Source organism: Callorhinchus milii, unplaced genomic scaffold (assembly GCF_018977255.1).
Source record: "Callorhinchus milii isolate IMCB2004 unplaced genomic scaffold, IMCB_Cmil_1.0 Scaffold78, whole genome shotgun sequence".
Taxonomy (NCBI): domain Eukaryota; kingdom Metazoa; phylum Chordata; class Chondrichthyes; order Chimaeriformes; family Callorhinchidae; genus Callorhinchus; species Callorhinchus milii.
The window spans coordinates 73977-94822 of record NW_024704819.1 but is presented as its reverse complement, the minus strand read 5'-3'; the positions used below and the strand labels follow the sequence as shown (position 1 = coordinate 94822).

Genomic DNA, 20846 nt, shown 5'->3' with positions numbered 1-20846 from the left:
TCCCGAAGTTTATCCCAATCTCTCTTCTCTCTCTCTCTCTCTCAATCACTCTGTATCTGTTCCCCACAAAACACACATTCGCTACGGTTGAAAACATATTTTCTCTCAGTCTCACTCTCTCTCACTTTTTCAGCCTCTATCCCTCAATTTCTCTCTCTCTCTCTCAATCTCTTTCTCAGTCTCTCTATATGTGTCTAACAGTGTCTCTTTCTGTCTCTCTCTGTCAATCAATAACTTTCATTCACTATCACTGTCTCTCTCTATCTCTATCTGTCGCTCTTTCTCTTTCAGTCACTATCTCTTCGTCTCTCCCACAAAATAGACAGTCACTACATATTATATTTAATCTACCCTATTTTCTCTCACTCTGTCTGTCTTTCTCTCAGTCTGTCACTCTGTCTCAGTCTCCCTCGTTGTCTCTTTCAGTCTCTTCTTGATTCTCTTTCTCTCCCTCTTTCTCTCTCTAACTCAGTCTCTCTCTCTCATTATACTTCTTCTCCCCTAGTCTCCCTCTCACACTCTCTCTGTCTATTGATCACTCTGTCTTTCTCTCACCCAGTCTCTCTTCTCTCTCAGTCTCCCTATCTGTCTATGTATCTCTCTGTCCGTCTCTCTCTCTCTCTCTCTCTCTCTCTCTCATTCCCCCTGTATCTCTCAGTCTCTCTAACGGTCTCTCACAAATATTTATTTGAAGGGAATATTAACCATGGAAATGTGATCTGCAATTAACAACCGGGTTATGACTGACGGCGAAGCAAACAGACACGAGTGGAGTAAGGAGACATCCGTAAGGTTTTGCTCTGCCAGGAATCACCCCCAGGCCCTCTCGCTAGCGAGGCGAGGGCTGTAACCACTGAGCTACAGGGCAGAGACTGCAGTGTGTGAGCAGACACAGGCTAACTCAGGGCTGAAGCTGCGCAGACTTTATTCTGGGTGAGGGTTTTGCACAGGCGTTTTCACTGTAAAATACCAACAAAAAACTATCTCAGGATATGATTTTTCCATCAAATATATTTGCGTCCGGGGGCTAAGGCCAGTTGGGAATACACATGGAATCATTGACCTCAGTTAAATGTCTCAGGATTAGGGAGGAAGCACCAACATCATACATGACTGTGCTGGACAGTTTGCAGGAGTCTCACACACACAAACGCTCATGCACACATACACACACACATACCCAGAGACACGAATGTGCACAAATAGGCAAAAACAAACATGCACAGATACACATACATATGCACACAAACAAACTCTTATGCAAATATAGTCACAGGTACACACGGACAAACATAAACCCATAACACAGACACACAATCACACACATAGATACACACACAAACACAAACACTCACAAACAACGCACATACGGGCAGACCCACACACAGTAACACACAAAAGCATATAACAACAGAACACAAAGAGAAACGCATACAATCGTAAACATACACACCCACAGAAACACACGCACACGGAAACATACACAGACACACCCAGAAAACACACACTGACATACGCGCAAACACACACAAACACATACAGACACACACACGCACGCGGATAAACACAGACAAACAAACACATATTATTCAATGCTGCTCTGAGCTCCCAGTGAGACTGCTTTTAGATTCACCCACAATTTATCTTAAAAGTCTCCCAGTAAATCAGAAGCTTTCCATTCCATACACACAAATTTCCAGTCAGATGTGAAACTGTCAGGAGGTTGGTTTGGAGTGCAACCTGTCACACACAAACCTGTCATCAGGCTTAACCCTAAGCCTGATGACAGGTTTATGTGTGTGTCAGACACTCGGCTGACAATAGTAGAGTACTGCAACCCACAGTGTGTGGAGCGGTCGGGCGAGGCTGCGATTGATAGAGAGACACACACACAGACAGACACACACACACACACAGACACACACACGTTAATACATGTTGAGAGTTTGATGTAAAATATGTCTTGTGGCCTCACACTGTCACACCGATTCCTGTCACAATATTCAGCCGCACTGATCAGAGAGTCACAATAAACACATTGAGATATTGGAGTCATTCAGACTCTGGAGACACAGTGTGTTACTTACTCCAGTCTCTGTATTTTACACTCCGGGTTCCTCAGAGCCTCACACAGTCGCTTCACTCCACAATCTCCCAGATTATTATCATTCAGGATCAGCTCCGTCAGTGTGTGGTTTATTCTGAGATCGGAGGACAGGTTATCGGTCCTATCAGTTGTCAGATCGATGTCGCTCAGCCTAACAATCACAGACAAGGAAACATAACAGGGATCAGAGTAAACACAGTGCGTATTATTATTTATTACACAGCCTGGAGATGAGAGACACGGAGCCATAAAAGGGATTAAAGTGAATACAACGCTGACTACCATAAGAGACTGTGGATGGGATGGATTGTGTGGGACAGGAGGAAGGGGCCGGGGCTGACATTTTTCCACCTTCACGTTAAAATATCGCTGTACGTGGAACAGACACTTACATTCAGGATTGCAGGATTGGGTGTAGTTTGGTGCAATTGGAGTTTCGGTGACCACACAGTGTGTGCTGGGCGTGGGTGGGGGTTGGAGTGTAGGAACCTTCAGTCTGATTCACTGTGACTCTTAATTTTGATCGATATATAGTGATTTGTTGCCAACAACTAAAAACAAAATATTGCGTTGAGAAAGCTGCTTGTGTTGTAATAGCCGTTGTCAATGTGAATGGGCAAAACATTCCCTGTCATTTTGTGTTGACGTCAGTCAAATAGTTAATATGCCCTGGGGGTGCGCAATTAATACCTGGCTTCACAAGCGAGAGACCTGAGTTCAAATCCCAGCACGGAGAAACCTTGGGCAATTTTCCTTACTACACATGCCTGAAAAAAATCCCTAAAAAAACCCAATAACAATTTGTTCACTACAATCCACGACAGTTTGTAGGTCATTGCTGTGCACAATTGGCTGCCGCGTTTCACCCACAAAAATGCAGTCAATTGGCTTTACAGTATTTTCTGTGAAGCGCTTTGAGACGACTAGAAGACGTGTAAAGCACTATAGCAAATTCAATTAATATTATTATAATTATAGGTGCTGCTGCAGATTAATCAGCTAAAGCTGTGTAAGGTCCCCCGTGAGAGGGAAATATCACTCTATGTTCTGGATAGGACACCCACCAAACTGTAAATACTGTGTCTCACAGAGTCAGCAGTAAGTGAGTGGGAAGAGTATCTGCACCAATTGACTTGTCCTCAAAACCCTACCGCTGATTCAGTCCTCGTAGCTTTCCGGAACTTTTAGAATTAATATTGTCCACAGCTGCTCAGGATATAATAATCTGTGTTCAGAGCCAATTACTGACACCAAGTCCACAGTGTGTTACTTACCATAGACTCGGTATTTTACACTCCAGTTTCCTCAGATCCTCACACAGTTGCTTCACTCCACAATCTCCCAGATTATGGTCCTGCAGCCTGGACACGGAGACACAAACACATTGACATGTATATACAGGAGCCTTTCACGTGGGGAGCAAGTCGCAAGGCGCTGGAACCAGGGTCAGGAACACCCGCACATGCCCACACACAGACAGACACACACACAGGCGTCCTTCTTAAGTTGTGGTAGATCGAATAAACATTTAACATTTATATTAATTTCTTGCAGAGTGATGTCTCAGAGCTTTACAAGGACGGGGTTGGAAGGTTCGTATGTCCCCCAGTCTCTGCGGCAACAAAATCAAATCGCAAGTTTAGGGACTTTCCTGTCAGGAAGACGTACCAAGGCAATGAGGGCTTGTACCTGATCTGGGGGTTGGGATTAGAGATGAGTGGAGTGCAAGAGATTGGGGTAGGAGGATAACCGAAGGCAGTGTCAAAGGGGAAGGTGTTGAGATGGGCATTGAAGGAGGCAAAAGAGGAGGAGAGATAGCGGTTCTCCAGGATTGAGTTCCACAGGGTAGTGATGGAAAGACTGAATGCAGAAGAGTTGATGGTGGAGCGGGCAGGGCAAGGACGTGTAGCAGCCCAGTACACACCGAGTGGATGGAGCGAGCAGGATGGTAAAGTTGGTAAACACCACTTCCTCCCATGCACACACCCCAGTGTCCCTGGGTTGGCTCCTACCCCCTCTCGGCTTCTCTCCTATTCTCGTTCCACCAGCTCAGGCACCACAGCACTCACTCCCCGCACTCACAGGCAAGTCTTCTCCAGCCTACGTCACTAGGCCACAGGCTTCCTGTGTCCTGATCTCATGGCAGCAGGTCCTCCCCGAGTACCCAGACTGAGCTCTCCCTCACAGCCCAACTGAAAGCCCCCCTCATAGCTGCCTCTGCCCTGAAAGTCCTCAGGGCGCAGTATACACGCCTTCCCCACGGCGGAAATCCAGAGCCCAGTATAACAGTGTAAGTGGCCTGGGTATGAGGACAGGGCAGTGAGACCAGCTGATGCCATGGGTGGCTGTTTAGGCCGTGAGGAGCCGCAACACAGTCTGTCAGCATCACAGGCCGAGAGAGTGAGTGTGCATGTAACATGATCAATCAGCGAGTGGCTGGAGGGAGTCTACTCCTCTGAATGATGGACACCAGATCCTCCGTGTTGGCAGTGCTGTGGGTTGACAAGGGAGAGTGTGTGGGTGGGTATCAAGCATGAGATTATCTGTCCCCCGGGCCTCTCACTCTGGGGCTACAGTCAGTAGGGCCTGAGGCCTGGCCACATGGTGAGGGCAGGGCTCCTGTGTGGATATCCTTTCAGTGTCTCTAGATCTGGGCTATGTCTGTGAGCACTGAGTACTGTGGTGAACAGAAGGGATCTTTATGTGAGAGTGAGGTGGTGAGAGAAGATACCAACTCTGACTATGACCTGTCAGAGGCCACGTTGTCTGTGTTTATGGCCACTCTAGGACATCGATGTGATTTTTTCCCACGTAATTAAATTCCACAGTGTGTTACTCACTCCAGAACTTGTTTTTTGAACTTCGGGTTCGTCAGAGCCTCACTCAGTCGTTTCAGTCCACCATCTCCCACATTATTTTCTTCCTGCCTGCGCACAGAGACACAAACACAGTGAATATAGTGCAGCAGTACAATACACATTGACATCTATATACAGTAGGTTTCCACGTGGCAAGGAAGTCCCAAGGTGCCGGGTCCAAATGTTGTGATCAGAGAAGCTGGAATTCTAGCCGCTAATGGTAGGGCAGATCGGGCTGGAGATAGGTAGGAGGTGGCAGAATGGAGGGAATGGATAGGTTGATACGTGCTTTGCTGGACAGAGAGGTAAGAGGGAGTAAGGCCGTGGAAGGCTTTGAAATTGAGAACAATTATCTTGAATTCGAACCATCTGAGTGGTGTGGATCCAGTGGAGCCGAGCGAGGCTGTAGGAGATGGTATCACGGAGCCGAGTGAAGGAGGATAAGAGCTGCAGAGTTCTGGATAACTGCAACTTTTGGAGGTAAGAGTTTGGGAGGCAAAGAAACATGGCTTTGGCATATTCGAGTCTGGATGTAATGAAGAGGTAAGACAGTGATGGAGTCATGTAATGTTGCCGAGGTGGGGGAAGACAGAGCGGATCATGGCATGGTGGTGGGGGATAAAGGACAGTTGAGGATCGAACAAGGGACCTAGGTTCCTGACTGGCTTGGTGAGGTGGTATATGAATCCATTGATACTGATGCTGCCAGGGCCTGAGTTGGGAGGTGTTGGCGTGAGCTTCAGTCTTGCTGGTATTCACCTGCAGAAAGTTGGCACTTATTCAGGACTTGATATTTGACAAACATTCTGTCAGGCCAGCAGTGGTCATATGGTTCATGTTGGAGGCAGAGAGAGATGAATCTGAGGGTCATGTGTGCACATATGGAAGATGTCTGAGGATGATGTCACCAAGAGATGGCATTTACAGGTTAAAGAAGAGAGGACCGAGGACAGAGCCTTGAGGTTCAGGACAAGAGACGGCGAGGAGAAGAGATTTGCGGAGACAAAATGGAACTGGGTGTAAGAGATATGATGTGAACCAATCAAGGAAACAACTTTGAAGGCGAAGTATTGGAGGAGGATAGAGATAGAGGATAGAGTATCAAAGGGAGCAGAGATCCAGGAGGGGGAGAAGACAGAGGGAGCTCTGATCACAGATGGACAGAGTGTCATTTGTCACATTGTTGAAGGCTGTTTCGTGCTGTGGGCAGGAAACCCGATTGAGGGGTTCATGACGGGAGAGACATATGTGGACGTAGTGAAGCTGAGAAGTTATAACGCTTTCAAGGACCTTAAAGGAAAGGAAGGTTGGAGATGGGTGGCAGTTAGTGAGCAGGGATGGGTCCATGAAAGTTTTTATTAGGAGAGAGGTTGATGACAGCTGTTTTTCATTATAAAGTGAAACCGCACATTGTGTTTGTTTGTGTATTAAATTCTGGGATATTTGGTAAAGATCATTTCATACCTTTTCTTCCGAGCAGCTTCCTCCTGATGAAATCAAACAGACAGAAGTGAGCTCACACTGAGACACCAAGAATAACAACAAAAGTTTACATGTGTACAGCACCTTTCACGTCAGGAGGAATTCCCAAGGCATTGGGCATGAAAGACGCTGTACACATGTAATTTTTAAGACACCTCATAGTAAACTCAGACACACAGAACAGAATTTTACAGCACATAGTTGACTGTCATTATTACAGCAAAGTTATTCACTCAAAGTGATTTCCAAAGGTAAGAGGATTCAGATACACAGCCACCATAAAGTGTTAATTGTGTAAGTTTATAGCTAGAGACATAAAGTCAGACCTGCTGACACACTACGATATACTAAATTAGCAATTCAATCTCTTATCTCTTTATCAATCAGTATTAGATGTTTTGCTCCAGACTGTGTGCAACTGATATGGAGCTCAATTATAATGTAATCTCTTCACCTGCAAAAACATCGGCCCGTCTTTTTCCATCTGTGTCTGTAACTCTGAGATTTCTTGTTGAACTGAATCTAAATTGCTCTGAATCTCTCGCAGGTTTGTCTCCATCCGTTGTAAAATCTCCTCCTCTCGCTGTCTGAGATCTATCATCACCCGCTGCTCTCTGTCAGTCAGGATCTGGTGTATTTTAGCAAAATCGTCTTTGACTTGGGTCTGCAGACTGCTCGCCTGTTCCTGCAAAATGTCAGACATCACACCGTGTATACACAGTAAAGAGAGACATCGCACCATTTACACACAGTAAAGAGAGATACACTGAGACCCCACACCCTTTATACACCATAAATAGAGACAATCTGATTGTCCAGATATCAGCCCAATAAAACTTACCTTAAGTTGTGAAATATTTTGTTTCTGTTTGGCTTCACCTTGTAGAGCAGTTTCCTTCCTCTGTGTGAGAGAAGCTAAGGAGGATTTCACTTGTTCCTGGAGTAAACACACAGAACAAAAGTGTTTGTACTTGGAATCATCAAGTGGAATAGATTTACTCCCTCGTGAGGTTTACTGTTACCTTGTAGATTTCAACAACTTCCTCAATGGGTAGGAAGCTGTGACCTCTGTGTTCTCGCGCATCTCTGCAAACTAAACACAACAATTTCTTGTCAGATTCACAGAACAGCTTCAATTCCTCCCGGTGTTTCTCACAGTGAAGTTTAATTTCCGTCTGTCTCGGGGTCAGGCTGAATTTCCGAGCTCTCTCTGCTAGACTCGCCAGGGCCCGATTAACGCTGAGGTTCTTTTCTGGAAATGTCTCCTGACAAACAGCACAGCGGTTTGTCTCCTGCTTTTCCCAGCTCAGGGTGATACAGGAGCGACAGAAGTTGTGGCCACAGTCCAGGCTAACAGGATCAGTGAAGAAATCCAGACAAATCGGGCAAATGATCTCCTCGGTCCAGCACTCAGTCTGGAGCCCAGAAGCCATTTTCACCCTCAGCACTTCCTGATTCAAACTGGTTTCAGTTTCAGTGTGAGTGTGTGGGCGGCTCCCAGTCACTGGGCTGTTAAGTCTCCTTTAGTCTCTTCTTGTGAAATCAGCTGATTGTGACTGTGATACCAGGAGACCACGAGAAAGACTTGTACATTCATCATCACCCTCACAGGAGTCACTAATCTCTCTGCATTTCACGATGGTCATGACTGTTGGAGCCAGTGATATTCCTGGGCCGGGAAACGGGAAGAATAACAACAAGCCGTGTATTTGATACAGAACCTGTAACGGAGCTCAAAACTCTGCTTTTCTGCACAGTGACTGTCGGGATTTGGTGAATGTGTAGCCAATCTCCACACAACCAGCAAACAATCATAGGGACCGGCCAATGTTATCTGGGGATTGTTTTGTCAGCCGGGAAATCAGGGAGAGAAATATCCGTCTCTTTCTCAAATTGTGCTGCGAGATCTTTAACGTCCAGCAGAACAGACAGAAATGGAGCTTGGTTTGTTGTGGAGTCTTGAAGTGTGTTGATTACTCACACCCGTCTTCAAATCACTTCACTTCCTACCACCGCCCTAACCTACCTCTCCGACCTCCTCAGTCCCCAATCTACCACCCGGGCAATGCCTCCGCTCAACCGGCTCCGGCCTCCTGCTCATCCCTTGTGCCTTTTCAGCCACTATGCCCTGAAACTCTGGAACTCTCTCCCTCAATCCGTCCGTCTGGCCCCTTCCCGATGTTTCCCGAGAAGTCAGCCAGAACATCTATGTTAGTTAATTGGCGGTTTGGTGATTTGGTGGGGAAATTTTCCGTGAAAATAATAATAATAATGATGATGACGAGGAGTTCATTAATAACTGGTGAATTTAATGGATGAGGAACAGAGCCGGGAGAGAGAGACTGCTTGATCGTGTTGGTCAGTAGAGGGGTGAGGAGGGGTTGTTGAGTGACCAACAGCTGGGAGATGACATTTGAGAGGGAAGGGCAGAAATAAGGGTAATGGAGAACAGGGCAGTGTTAGAGTTCCAGAGCCTCGGGGCTGAGAGGCTGAAGGCCCGACCACCAATGGTAGGGCGATTGGGGCGGGGGATGTGGAGCAGACCGGAACCAGAGGAGCCACTGTTTGTCTTTCTCTCTTTCTGTCTGTCTGTGTGTCCTATCTGTCTGCGTGTCTCTCTGTTAGTGACTGGATTTGAGGAAGGGAGGACAGCTGGGGTTCGAACCGGATGCCTAAGTTGCGCATTGGTTTGTCGTGTCTCAGGGAGGGCCGAGTGTGGTTGAAGGCTTCAGATCCACAGAAGTGAAAACATAGATGGGAGCCACAGAGTATGGATTCTGGATTGACTACATTAAGCTGCGAGGAGTTTACACTCATCCAAGTTCTGATATGTGCCATCTCAAGACCCTATTCTTCAACATTGCTTTTGATCCAACCTCCACCATCCCAACCCTCAGCTCGGGTCCGAAACACTGATTATCCAGTACCCTGTGGCATCCTCTGAACGTGAAAGGCAACTTACAAGTGTAATTTTCTTGTTGTTGTTGTAAAGGCTAACCTTTAGATATTCAGGTTTTTACTGGTTTCTTTCTTCCTCAAAAGCTGACCACAAGCGAGATCGTCATGAACTGTTTCCACAAGATATTTCTTCTTCGCATTTATGCTGATGGGAAAACTAGAAGCCACAACAAACCCGCGATTCAGTGCCATACCAGCGCTTGGCTTTCAATGTGCATGTGTTGACAGGCCATCATGCATTGAGTCGGAGGAAATGTGCTCTTAACCCATCACTGTTTGGGCACTTAACGGCTGTATTAAATTATACGTTCGCAGTGTAGATTATTTAGACAATCTGATTTTCCACAACTTGTACAGTTTTCCTGCAACTCGCACTTTTCCTCGAGTCCTACAGCTCAGTGGTTAGAGCGAGCGCCTCGTAAGCTTGACCACATGGATTCGATTCCCGGGCTGGTGAGGGCGATACCATAGGCAAATTTCCTTACCTGACAAGCATGGCTCTGTTTACCTGGCAATAAATCGGAAGGCATTAGTTAGTCAATTGTTGGATCACTTTCCGGGGTTATTTTTCCTCCCCTCTAAATATATTCTGATAATAATTTACTCAATCAATCCACGGATGTTTGTGGGTCGTCGATTTGTATCGTTGGCTGCCGCGTTTCGCCCACAAATACTGTCAATTTACTTACCGGTATATTCTGTGAAACAGTTTGAGATGTTACGAAGATGTGATGAGGCACAATATCAAATATAAGGATTAATATTATATATTCCATCAGTCATATTAAATGTTATGCTCCCTCAGGTGTTGACATTGGCTCCTCACTGTCTGTGTGTGTGACTGGGGTTGGGGGTGACTGGGGGGTGGGGGGTGACTGGGGGGGTGTTGGGGGTGACTGGGGGGTGGGGGGTGACTGGGCGGGTGGGGGTGACTGGCGGGCGGGGGGTGACATGGCCGCACTGTTGTCTGTCTCTCTCTCTGTGTCTCTCGTCGACTGATGAACAGCAGCGCCTGACTTTGGCGCCTCTTTTTTTTCTCTGACTCGGCGCCTGCGCAGTGGTGTCCCTGAGCGCGAGGCCAACGGTATTTTTTTGAACTCGGCGCCTGCGCAGTGCCGTCTCCGGGCGCGGGGCTGACGGTGTTTCGGGGCGCGGCGCCTGTCTGTCTGAGCGCGAGGCGGGACCGCGGGAGGTGGTGATGGCGGCGGAGACGACGGTCAGTGTCGGTGACAGAGAGAGAGAGAGAGACATAGACACAAAAACACACACTCTTACTCTCTCTCACACACACTGAGCCTGACACACACACACACACACAAACAGACATACACACACAGACACACTAAGACACACACACACAGACTGACACACACACACAGAGACAGTCTATCACACAAATACAGACACACACACAGACTGACACACACTCTCACTGTCAGTCTCTCACCCTCTCTCCCACATTCGCTCTCACTCGCTCTCACACACATTGAACCCACAGACACACACACACACACAAACAAACCCAGACACCGAGCCAGGCCAACACTGTGTGTGTTTGTGTGATAGCCCGACTCGGTGTCTGTATGAGTGAGAGAGGAGAGAGAGAGGGTGTGAGAGAGAGGGTGAGAGAGACTGACAGAGAGTGAGAGTGTGTCTGTCTGTCTGTGTGTGTGTGTGTATTTGTGTGATAGCCTGTCTCGGTGTGTCTGTGTGTGTGTATGTCAGTGTTTGTGTGTGTGTCTGTACATGTCAGTGTGTGTGTGTCTGTGTATGTCAGTGTGTGTGTGTGTCTGTGTATGTCAAAGTGTGTCGGTGTCTGTGTATGTGTGTGTGTCTGTGTGTGTGTTAGCCTGGCTCGGTGTCTGTGTATGTGTGTGTCTCTATACGTCAGCCTCGTTCAATGTGTGTGAGAGGAGAGAGTGTGAGCGAGAGTGACAGAGACTGACAGAGTGAGAGTGTGTGTCTGTGTCTCTGTCTGTGTCTCTGGCTGTGTGTGTGTGTTTGTGTCGGTGTCTGTGTGTGTGTGAGTCTGTGTCTGTGTCTGTGTTTATGTGTGTGTACTCGGTTCCAAACACAAGGATTGTTACTGCTATCACTCAAATGACGAGTGACTGCACTCACTACGACACCACAGGACTCCACAGATTAAACCGCTCCGCACAGATCACATCCCCGCAAACCGCGAGAAAAATAATACCCCGAATTAGAAATGAATGAATAAATGTGGAAGAATGTTGTTGGAGCTTCAGTCCCTCTCTCCCCTCGGCCTGGAATGAAGGTCCCGTCTGATCCCACAGTGTACAACAGGCAAATGAGACGGGAATATCATCCGCCCCGAAACCGCGCAATGTTCCTCAATAAATCATCACAGAAGTCATATCAGTTCGGACCATAAAACTTAATAATATTATACACAGTAACACACACTTCCGCTCTCTCTCTCACTCTCTCTCTCTATCTCTCACACACTGTCTCTCACATTCTCTCTCTCCCACATTCTCTCTCTCTCACTCTCACACAGTCTCTCACACTCACTTTCTCACAGTCTCTCACTATCTCACAGTCTCTCTCACACTCACACTCTCTCACACAGTCTCTCACTCTCACACTCTCACACAGTCTCTCTCTCTCACACTCTCACTTTCTCAGAGTCTCTTACTATCTCACAGTCTCTCTCTCACACACTCTCACTCTCTCACACAGTCTCTCAATCTCTCACACACTCACACACTCACTCTCACCCTCTCTCTCTCTCTCACACAGTCTCTCTCTCACTTTCACAGTATCTCTCTCACAAACTCACTCTCTCGCATTCTCTCACACACTCACAGTCTCTCTCTCACTCTCTCACACATTCTCACATTCTCTCTCTCAAACTCTCTCTCTCTCTCTCATTCTCTCTCTCTCTCTGTCACCGACACTGACCGTCGTCTCCGCCGCCATCACCACCTCCCGCGGTCCCGCCTCGCGCTCAGACAGACAGGCGCCGCGCCCCGAAACACCGTCAGCCCCGCGCGCGGAGACGGCACTGCGCAGGCGCCGAGTTCAAAAAAAACGGTCGGCCTCGCGCGCGGAGACGGCACTGCGCAGGCGCCGAGTTCAAAAAAAAACCGTCGGCCAAGCGCGCGGACAGACAGAGGCGGCACTGCGCAGGCGCCGAGTTCAAAAAAAACCGTCTGCCTCGCGCTCAGGGACACCACTGCGCAGGCGCCGAGTCAGAGGGAAAAAGAGGCGCCAAAGTCAGGCGACGAGAGACACAGAGAGAGAGACAACCGACCGACAGAGGCGACTGAACCCATCGACCGTTTAAACCTCACACTGAGGCCTCCCGACGCCAATGAATAACCCACACAAACAATTCTGGAATTTTTTACCCGAATGACAAAGGCGGATCCCGTCACTACAGTCATCCACGCACTTGATCCACAGAGAGCCCAGACATTGGGGCCTCACCCAAATATATTGCCCACAATACACACAGTGAGTTCACTTTACACTATATCCTGTGTTGCGCTTTAAGATGTGATGAGGCGCCATAACAAATGCAAATATTATTAGTGTTATCTCTCAAATTACTAGTGTTTGCACTAACTGCTTCCGCTACAGGACTCCACCGATTATATCGCCGCCTTCAAATAACACCTCCGGAAACCATAAGGGCACTAATGTTCAGCATTGGAAATAAATGAATAGATGTGGACGCTTTGGATTAGAAAAGATTCCATCCTGATCCAACAGACATCAAATAGCCATCCAGCAACACCTAAACATTATACTGTTAAAACATGACAGAAGTTGTATCGTTCCAGATCATAGCATTTTATCTGACTAATTTAATATAATAATAATAATAATTCTTGCATTTGGTACAGCGCCTTATCGCGTCTTCACAGAATATCCTTCAATGAATTGTCTGTGTTCTCTGACACTGAGAGCCAAGCGCTGGAATGGCATTGAATCGCGGGTTTACTGTGGCTTTTAGGTTTCATATCAACGTCAATATGAAGGACAAATACCTCGAGGAGACAGTTCATGACAATCTCGTTTGTTTTGTCGGCTTCTGAGGAAGAAGGCAACCGGTGAAAACCTAAACATCTCAAGGTTAGAACAAGAATAAAATCACATTTGTACAGCAGCTTTCACATGGGGAGGATGTCCCAAGGCACTGGGCAGTCAGACCTGAGCTGTGGGTTGGGATTGGGGAGGGGGGAAAGCCATGGTCGTAGTGGAGGCTCTTGAGATGGGTCTTCAAGAAGCCAATGGAGAGGGCGAGGCAGAGGGACTGTGGGATGGAGTACCAGCGAGTGGGGCAGAATGGCTGAAGGCCGCCCGCTGGGTACTTGCGGAAACTTTGCTCTATTAACTATTACCGCCTTATTCTCTGTTGTACCTTTTCAATGTGGTGCAGATAACATGCACGTTATTAAGCAACACATAACTTGACCTTGATATAGCACTTTGCTGTTACCAAATCCCTCCTCCAAATACCCACCCGCAATCCCTCTAACCTTTCATGCAACCACCCAATTTACAGCCCCCATTTCCTTGCCCCTTGGGGTTAAGCAGAGCTTTGCTGGACTGATCGAAGTCATCTTCCTAATACATTCCATATTTTGCTGAAAAGAAGTTCACACCTCTGAGATAAAGAGCAATTAGATCCTTCAGCACAGATGTAGGATCACTGGACCACAGAAATTAAAGGCTGTAGCTTCAGACATCTGCCGAACTTAAGTCTGAGAAACAAGGAGATCGAGAAAGGCTGCTATGCATGTATATGGATGACACCCAACTCTACCTTTCCTCCTCTACCCTCAACTCCAGGACCACCGATGTCATGACAGCTGTCTGACCGACATCGAGTCCTGGACGAGAGATAACTTCCTTCACCTCAACGTGCATAAAACTGAGGCCCTCCTGATTGGCTCACGTCAGCGCCTCCGCACCTCAGGCGTTGACACCATCAGCATCCAAGGCCGCAGTCTCCACCTCTCAAAGTCGTCAGGAACCTCGGGGTTCTGTTGGACCCTGAGCTGTCCTTTCTCCCTCATATCCGCGCCACAACGGGCAACGCCTTCCACACCTCCGAAACATCGCCAGACTACGGCACTACCTCACCCCTCACGCGGCTGAAACTCTGGTCCACGCCTTTATCACCTCAAGGCTGGACTATGGGAACTCTCTCCTCGCGGCCTTCCCGCCACCTCCCTCCACACTGCAGGTCATTCAGAACTCTGCAGCTCGTGTACTGTCCCGCACCAGACACCGCGACCACATCACTCCCACCCTCGCTCCCCTCCACCGGCTCCCCATCCCCCAGAGGATCGATTTCAAGATCCTCATCCTCACCTACAAGGCCATTCACGGCCTCGCTCCCTCCTACCTCTCCGACCTACTATCCCCCTACTTACCTGCCCGTACCCTCCGTTCCTCTGGCTCCGGTCTGCTCCACGTCCCCCGCCCAAACCGCCCTACCATCGGTGGTCGGGCCTTCAGCCTCTCAGCCCCGAGGCTCTGGAACTCCATCCCCAGTGCCTTCGCCGCTTCCTCCCTTTCCTCCTTCAAGGCCGGTCTCAAGACCTTTCTCTTTGACCGAGCCTTCAGCTCCCCTCTCGACTCTCTATCCCTCCTGGCACCCTCCCTTCGCTCCGCTCACCCTGACCATCTCCCCCCCAATGCTCGGGTCCTGACCCAACTGTGTAGCGCCATGGGATGTCCTCCCGACGTGTAAGGCGCTCTATTAATGGAATCTTGTTGTTGTTGTTGTTGTCGTACTGCTGGCGGTTTGTGAGGTGGGACTCGAACCAGGCGATTGCGGTCCCATTGCATGATGGAGGAAAGTTTTGGGGTTTGAGTGATCCAGGGAGGGTTTTTTTCAGGAATGGGGTGATGACAGCAGTTTTGAGGGGGGAGGGACTGATTAGGAGGGACGGACTGCTTGATGACGTCAGCCATCAGTGGGCAGAGGAGTGGGAGCGGGTTGACCAGCAGGTTGGTGGGGAGGGGGTCGAGGCAGCGGATCGTGGGTTTCATGACGGTGGCTGACAGGGAGGAGGGAGAAATGGGGAGGAAAGAATGTAGAAAAGGGGAGATGGCAGGAGCAGGTTATCAGGAGGGTGAGAGGGGCAGATCGGGCGTGGTGGTGGGTCACAAAGGGCAGGTGGTTGAGGCTGTCTGGTGGATGTTGAGTATTTTAGCAGAAAAGAAGTCCACGACCTCTTCGCACTTGGCGTTCGAAAGTGGAGAAAGAGTGCAGAGAGAGAGCGGAGAGAGAGAGTGAGAAAAGAGCAGAGAGAATGTGAGAGAGAGGCGAGAGAGAGAGAGAGAGTGGAGAGAGAGAGAGAGAAAGAGAGCGGAGAGAGAGAGAGAGAGAGCGAGAGAGCGGAGAGAGAGACAGCAAAGAGAGAGAGAGAGCGGAGAAAGAGAGCACAGAGAGAGAGAGTGAAGTGAGAGAGTGAGAAAAGAGCAGAGAGAATATGAGAGCGGAGAGAGAGAGAGCAGAGAGAGAGAGAGAGAATGCGCGGATATCAATTGCAAAGAAGAGAGAGCGGAGAGAGAGAGGTTGTGGAGAGAGAGAGTGCGGAGAGAGACAGAGAGAGAGCGTAGAGAGAGGGAGAGAGAGAGAGCTGAGAGAGAGAGAGAGCGGACAGAGATAGTGCGGAGAGAGAGAGCGCGGAGAGAGAAAGAGAGAGAGCGTAGAGAGAGAGAGAGAGCTGAGAGAGAGAAAGCGGAGAGAGATAGTGCGGAGAGAGAGAGAGCGCGGAGAGAGAAAGAGAGAGAGAGCGTAGAGAGAGAGAGAGAGAGCTGAGAGAGAGAGAGAGAGAGCACGGATGTTCGGTAACATTTACACCCGGAATGAGAACTACCTGGGACTTGAAACCCACTATAACATGTTTCCATCTTTTGTGAAGATGTGATAAGACGCTGTACCAAATACAAGGATTATTATCATTATAGTTATTAATTGAGATGCGTGTTTGTGATAGTATCATTTGACAAATTGTAACATAATCCGCCGGTGAAACCGGTCATGGATCCTGTAGCTCACTGACCGGGAATGGATAATCAGCGGAGAAAGAGAGGGAGAGAGAGAGAGTCGGAGTTCAGGTCTTGGTGAAACCGGCACTGGATACAACAGGAACGACAGCAACAATTTACATTTATATAGCGATCGTCGTACAGGGCAGCGTGGAGTGGTTTGAGCCCTCGCTACGGAAGGGAGAGACCTCGTTTCGATTCCCGGGAGGTCAGGTCAGGTTTGTGCGAAACCTTCGGCAAGTTTCCTTTACTCCACACACAAGCCTAATAATAATCCCTCAAGAAATAAAAACAATAATAATTTGATTGATCGACCCACAACTGTTTGTGGGGACGTCGCTGGGCGCAATTGGCTGCCGCGTTTCGCCCACGAAGCACACAGTCACTACACTTTGCAGTGATTCCTGTGAAGCGCTTTGAGACGTTTCGAAGATGTGATAAGGCGTTGATTCAAACGCGAGGTCTCTGCTTATTATTATTTATTAAACTAATATAACAATATCTGGAACGTATACAATAGCGGGGCTGGGACCGGCCGCCAGGGAAAGATTCGTCTCAAAGAGCGTCACAGAATGTGCCGTCAAGTGAAGTGACTCTGTATTTTGTGATAATAATAGATAATCAAACGCCAGGATTATTATTATTATTACTAAAATGGTTGACACTTGCCCCGACCAACTATAGGACAGTGAGTGGGCTTGAGTGATCCCCGGGCCAGTCAGTCAGTGTCAGGAGAGGGAGGGGGCGGGGAGATGGGGATCAATGGAATACTTGGCTGCAAACCGCACAGTCACTGCACTGGACAACACAGTCACTGTGTCATAGGTTGACAACTATTAGATCAAGGTGTCTCGGTCTGAGCTGCACTGCTCCACAGGAGACACTCCAAACCCCCAACAATACTCCAACCCACGCACAACCGCCCACCCAACATTCCCGTCATTCCCCCCATCCGCCATTATTGCCCAAGGTTTCGCTCTGCCTGGAACTAAATCCATGTCTCCCGTTTGCCAGGCGAGTGCTCTAACCACTGAGCTACAGGACTCGAAAGTTTTAAGGTCGGTCAGCGAAGGGGAAGTTGAACTTTTTTAAAAACTCTCCATATATATTCGTTAAGTCCGGTCGGAGAGCACATGTACAGACACATGTCTATCTTTGTGTGTGTGTCTGTGTGTGTGTGTGTGTGTGTGTGTGTGCTGAGTAAGGAAACATGCCCAAGGTTTCGCCCTGACCTGCCGGATTTGAACCCAGGTCCTCTCGCTTGCAAAGCGAGTGCTCTAAAGCCTGAGCTGCAGGACTTCACATGAATCCCGATCGCGGTTTGACAAAGCCATGAAATTGAGACATCAGCTGACGGGCGAGAAGTCCAGTCAGGAGAGTGAAGGCCGGGGTGAGGAGTCGGACACATTCCGCGGTTTCCGTTTAGCGGCCAGCGCTCTGCTGGCTGTCATGGTGCCAATTTTTGCATGTAAATATCTGGCATTTTTTGCTCCGTTTCTGACCCTTCGATTTGCACACATATATATTTACGGGATTGTCGAAATATTCTTCAAAGAGCGAAGAGAAGGTGAAAACGACACTGTTGACCGCTGCAATGTTTCATGGATAACATTAATCCTTCCAACAAAAAATATAAAAATAATAAATTGGTCACTTAAATCCAAGACTATTTGTGGGACGCTGCTGTGCGCAACTGGCTGCCATGTTTCGCCCACAAATATACAGACAATTCACTTTACAGTCTATGCTGTGAAGCGCTTTGAGACGTCTCGATGATGTGAAAAGCGCTATATCAAATGCAAGGTTCTTTTGATATTGCTGTTAATATTATTATTAGCAGTCAAGCTGGTCTCAATATTCTGCATTGCTCCACTTTGGAATATTAACCAGGAGGAAATACAGTTCCTCAGAGCCATGGGGATGAACCGCCAATTAGCCTCGAGATGGTGAAAGGTCCATGCTCTCCGGGTGAATGGCCAAACTCGATTGATATGTTGTTTTTGCATTAATCTGAAATGCTCCAGTGTTTGCTGTGTGTGTTGTGTGTATGTGTGTGTGTCTGTCTTTCTGCCTCCAACCTCAACTCCGTGACTACGGCTGTCCTGACAGACTGCCTGTCGGACATCAAGTCCTGGATGAGGGCAAAATTCCTGCAGTTGAATGTGAGCAAGCCTGAGGCCCTCCTGATTTACAATGGTGTTGACCCTGTAGTACTTCGGCATTAGCAAATCTGTCAGTTCTTATTATTACGGCTACTGGCAAAGGCTCCCCATCCAGAGAGGGATTCCTTTCCCAAACGGGAGCAGTGGGTGGATTATAGAAAGGGCGTTCCTTATCCTCCAGATCATCCCAATTAATATCATCCCCATCATTCCTGTTCTGCGTCATCCGACTCTCTGCAAATTTTCTGGCGTAAGTTGGTCTTGCCTTTTCATGTTCTAACAAGCATTATGATTTACTTGATTTGTGGGCAGATTCTGCAAAGCCAATCTGAAAACTGCTCTAGTATCATACAAATTATCTTTTAGTTTTGCCGATTTGTCTTTTAATTCTGCATTTCCTCGATTGGTAATGGCTGAATCAATATACTACACAGTTGTGACTGGATCACACTGCAACTCTGGTTACCAATAGTCACTCTCGCCAGTGACTATTGATTATCTGGCTAACGAGAGTTTTTTCGCTCTAGTGCTGCTCTCTGTTCTTTCGTTCTAATGCCTCTGGCCATTTTTATGACGTTCTCTTAATTCCTGTAATTTATCTTGCCTTTCTCTGAGTATAACCCGAGCTCTCACACATTGTGCCACAGTAGCTGAGCCTGTAATTGAGATACTCTGCCCAATAAATTTATTTTCTGCTGTTTTACCTCTGTCTGTTTTTGCTGCATACATTCTCGTTCTTGCTGCGTGCATTTTACTCTCAATTCGCTTCTTTCCGCAAGCATTGCGTCACATAAACCAATAACTGTCTGGCCAGCTTTACTTTAACGCGATACTCATCAACTTCTGTATCTTTGGGATTTCGATCCTCCTTATATACTGGGCCATCTTTGGTCATCAATGGAAGCTATCCTCCCTTTCCCGGAATCCTGAAGAATTTTTTTTCGAACTTCCTTGTAGCTTCTCATGATCACTTTATTCTGCAGGAGATGCTCAAATCTCTCCCCGTATCTTGGAATAAATTTCCTTTGTCCTCATCGGCCAATTCACAAGACTAGCTTTTCGAAATTTAGGGTGATCACTTGCACAATTAACCCTAGATCAATTACACAGCCTCCTTCTTGGTGGCTCCCCAAGTGATAAGATATTCGGTTGGGGATGACCAATACGGTGGCGTAAAAATCCAAGGTTTGTTAAGTAAAGAAGCAGCTTAACTTATTCTTAAAACTGAGAGAATATTTACAGCAGAATCAATACCGATTCCACTGGTAAGTGCACTGACCCTTTATCCAACTCTAACTATGCCAAAATTACAGATTTCTTTCATGTATTTCTTGCTCAATCTCCCTTTATACCAGAAATAGCTCCCACCACCAACCCCCACACTTCGCAGACTGCTTTGCAGAGGGAAAGATATGGACAGCTTCTGGGCAGCCTTTCACAGCCAGCTTGTTTCCCATTCTGTGACTGTAGCCAATTCTTTCCGTGATTGTCTGTTATTACATCTGTGTTTAAGCACCTGATTGCTCACTGTCTCAGAAGAGTAAAATGTACTCAGAAGCTGACCTGAACCGGTCCAGCAAAGCTACTTGTAACCATTGCGAAGCCAGTCATTAAATGAAACAAATCTTATTAAAAGATTATGGGTAGGTTACGTTCTAAATGTACATTGATATTAATTAGTCTAATTGTATTAATTATTAGAATACATTGATTTTAATGAATCTAATCATATTAATTAAAAGTTTTAAAAAATCACGAACATAAATCTGTATATATTTTGTGGGCGAAGCACGGCAGCCAATTGCACACAGCGACATCCCATAAACCGTCGTGGATTGACCACATTGTTATTATTATTTATTGAAGGGATTATTACTGTCGCGAAGCAATCCGCCAAGCGATGGACAGTTGGGTTCCTACTTGCTGTTAGGTAAACAGAGACATGTGTGTTATTGTGGAGTTGGGAAACGTACCTAACGTTTCTACCTGATCTGTCTGCCAAGGAATCGAATAGAGAGTCAGCCTGACGTGGACTGGGAGCAAAAATAACAACACATTACGTTTACACAGCGCATTTCATATCGGGAAGAAGGCCCAAGGCGCTGGACAATCAGAGACTTTGACCCGAGCTGGGGATTGTAATCAGGAGTGTGGAGGGCAGCAACTATGTGAGATCCTGACATGCCGGCTACCTTAGACTGTGTGGGTTAACGCCGTTTGGAACCGGATTGATGCCATTTCTAT

General features: G+C 47.5%; 1 protein-coding gene across 1 annotated transcript in view; it reads right to left on the bottom strand.

Annotated features, from left to right (window-relative positions):
- The window catches only part of LOC103173675 (nuclear factor 7, brain-like), a 135609-nt gene that overhangs the window by 96921 nt on the left and 17842 nt on the right, over positions 1-20846 (bottom strand). The window contains exons 3-6 of the mRNA XM_042345710.1: positions 6902-7132; positions 6430-6452; positions 4948-5034; positions 3382-3468 (exon numbers count right to left, since the gene is read on the bottom strand). Coding sequence (XP_042201644.1) covers positions 3382-3468; positions 4948-5034; positions 6430-6452; positions 6902-7132 — 428 coding nt within the window. The remainder of the gene's footprint in view (positions 1-3381; positions 3469-4947; positions 5035-6429; positions 6453-6901; positions 7133-20846) is intronic.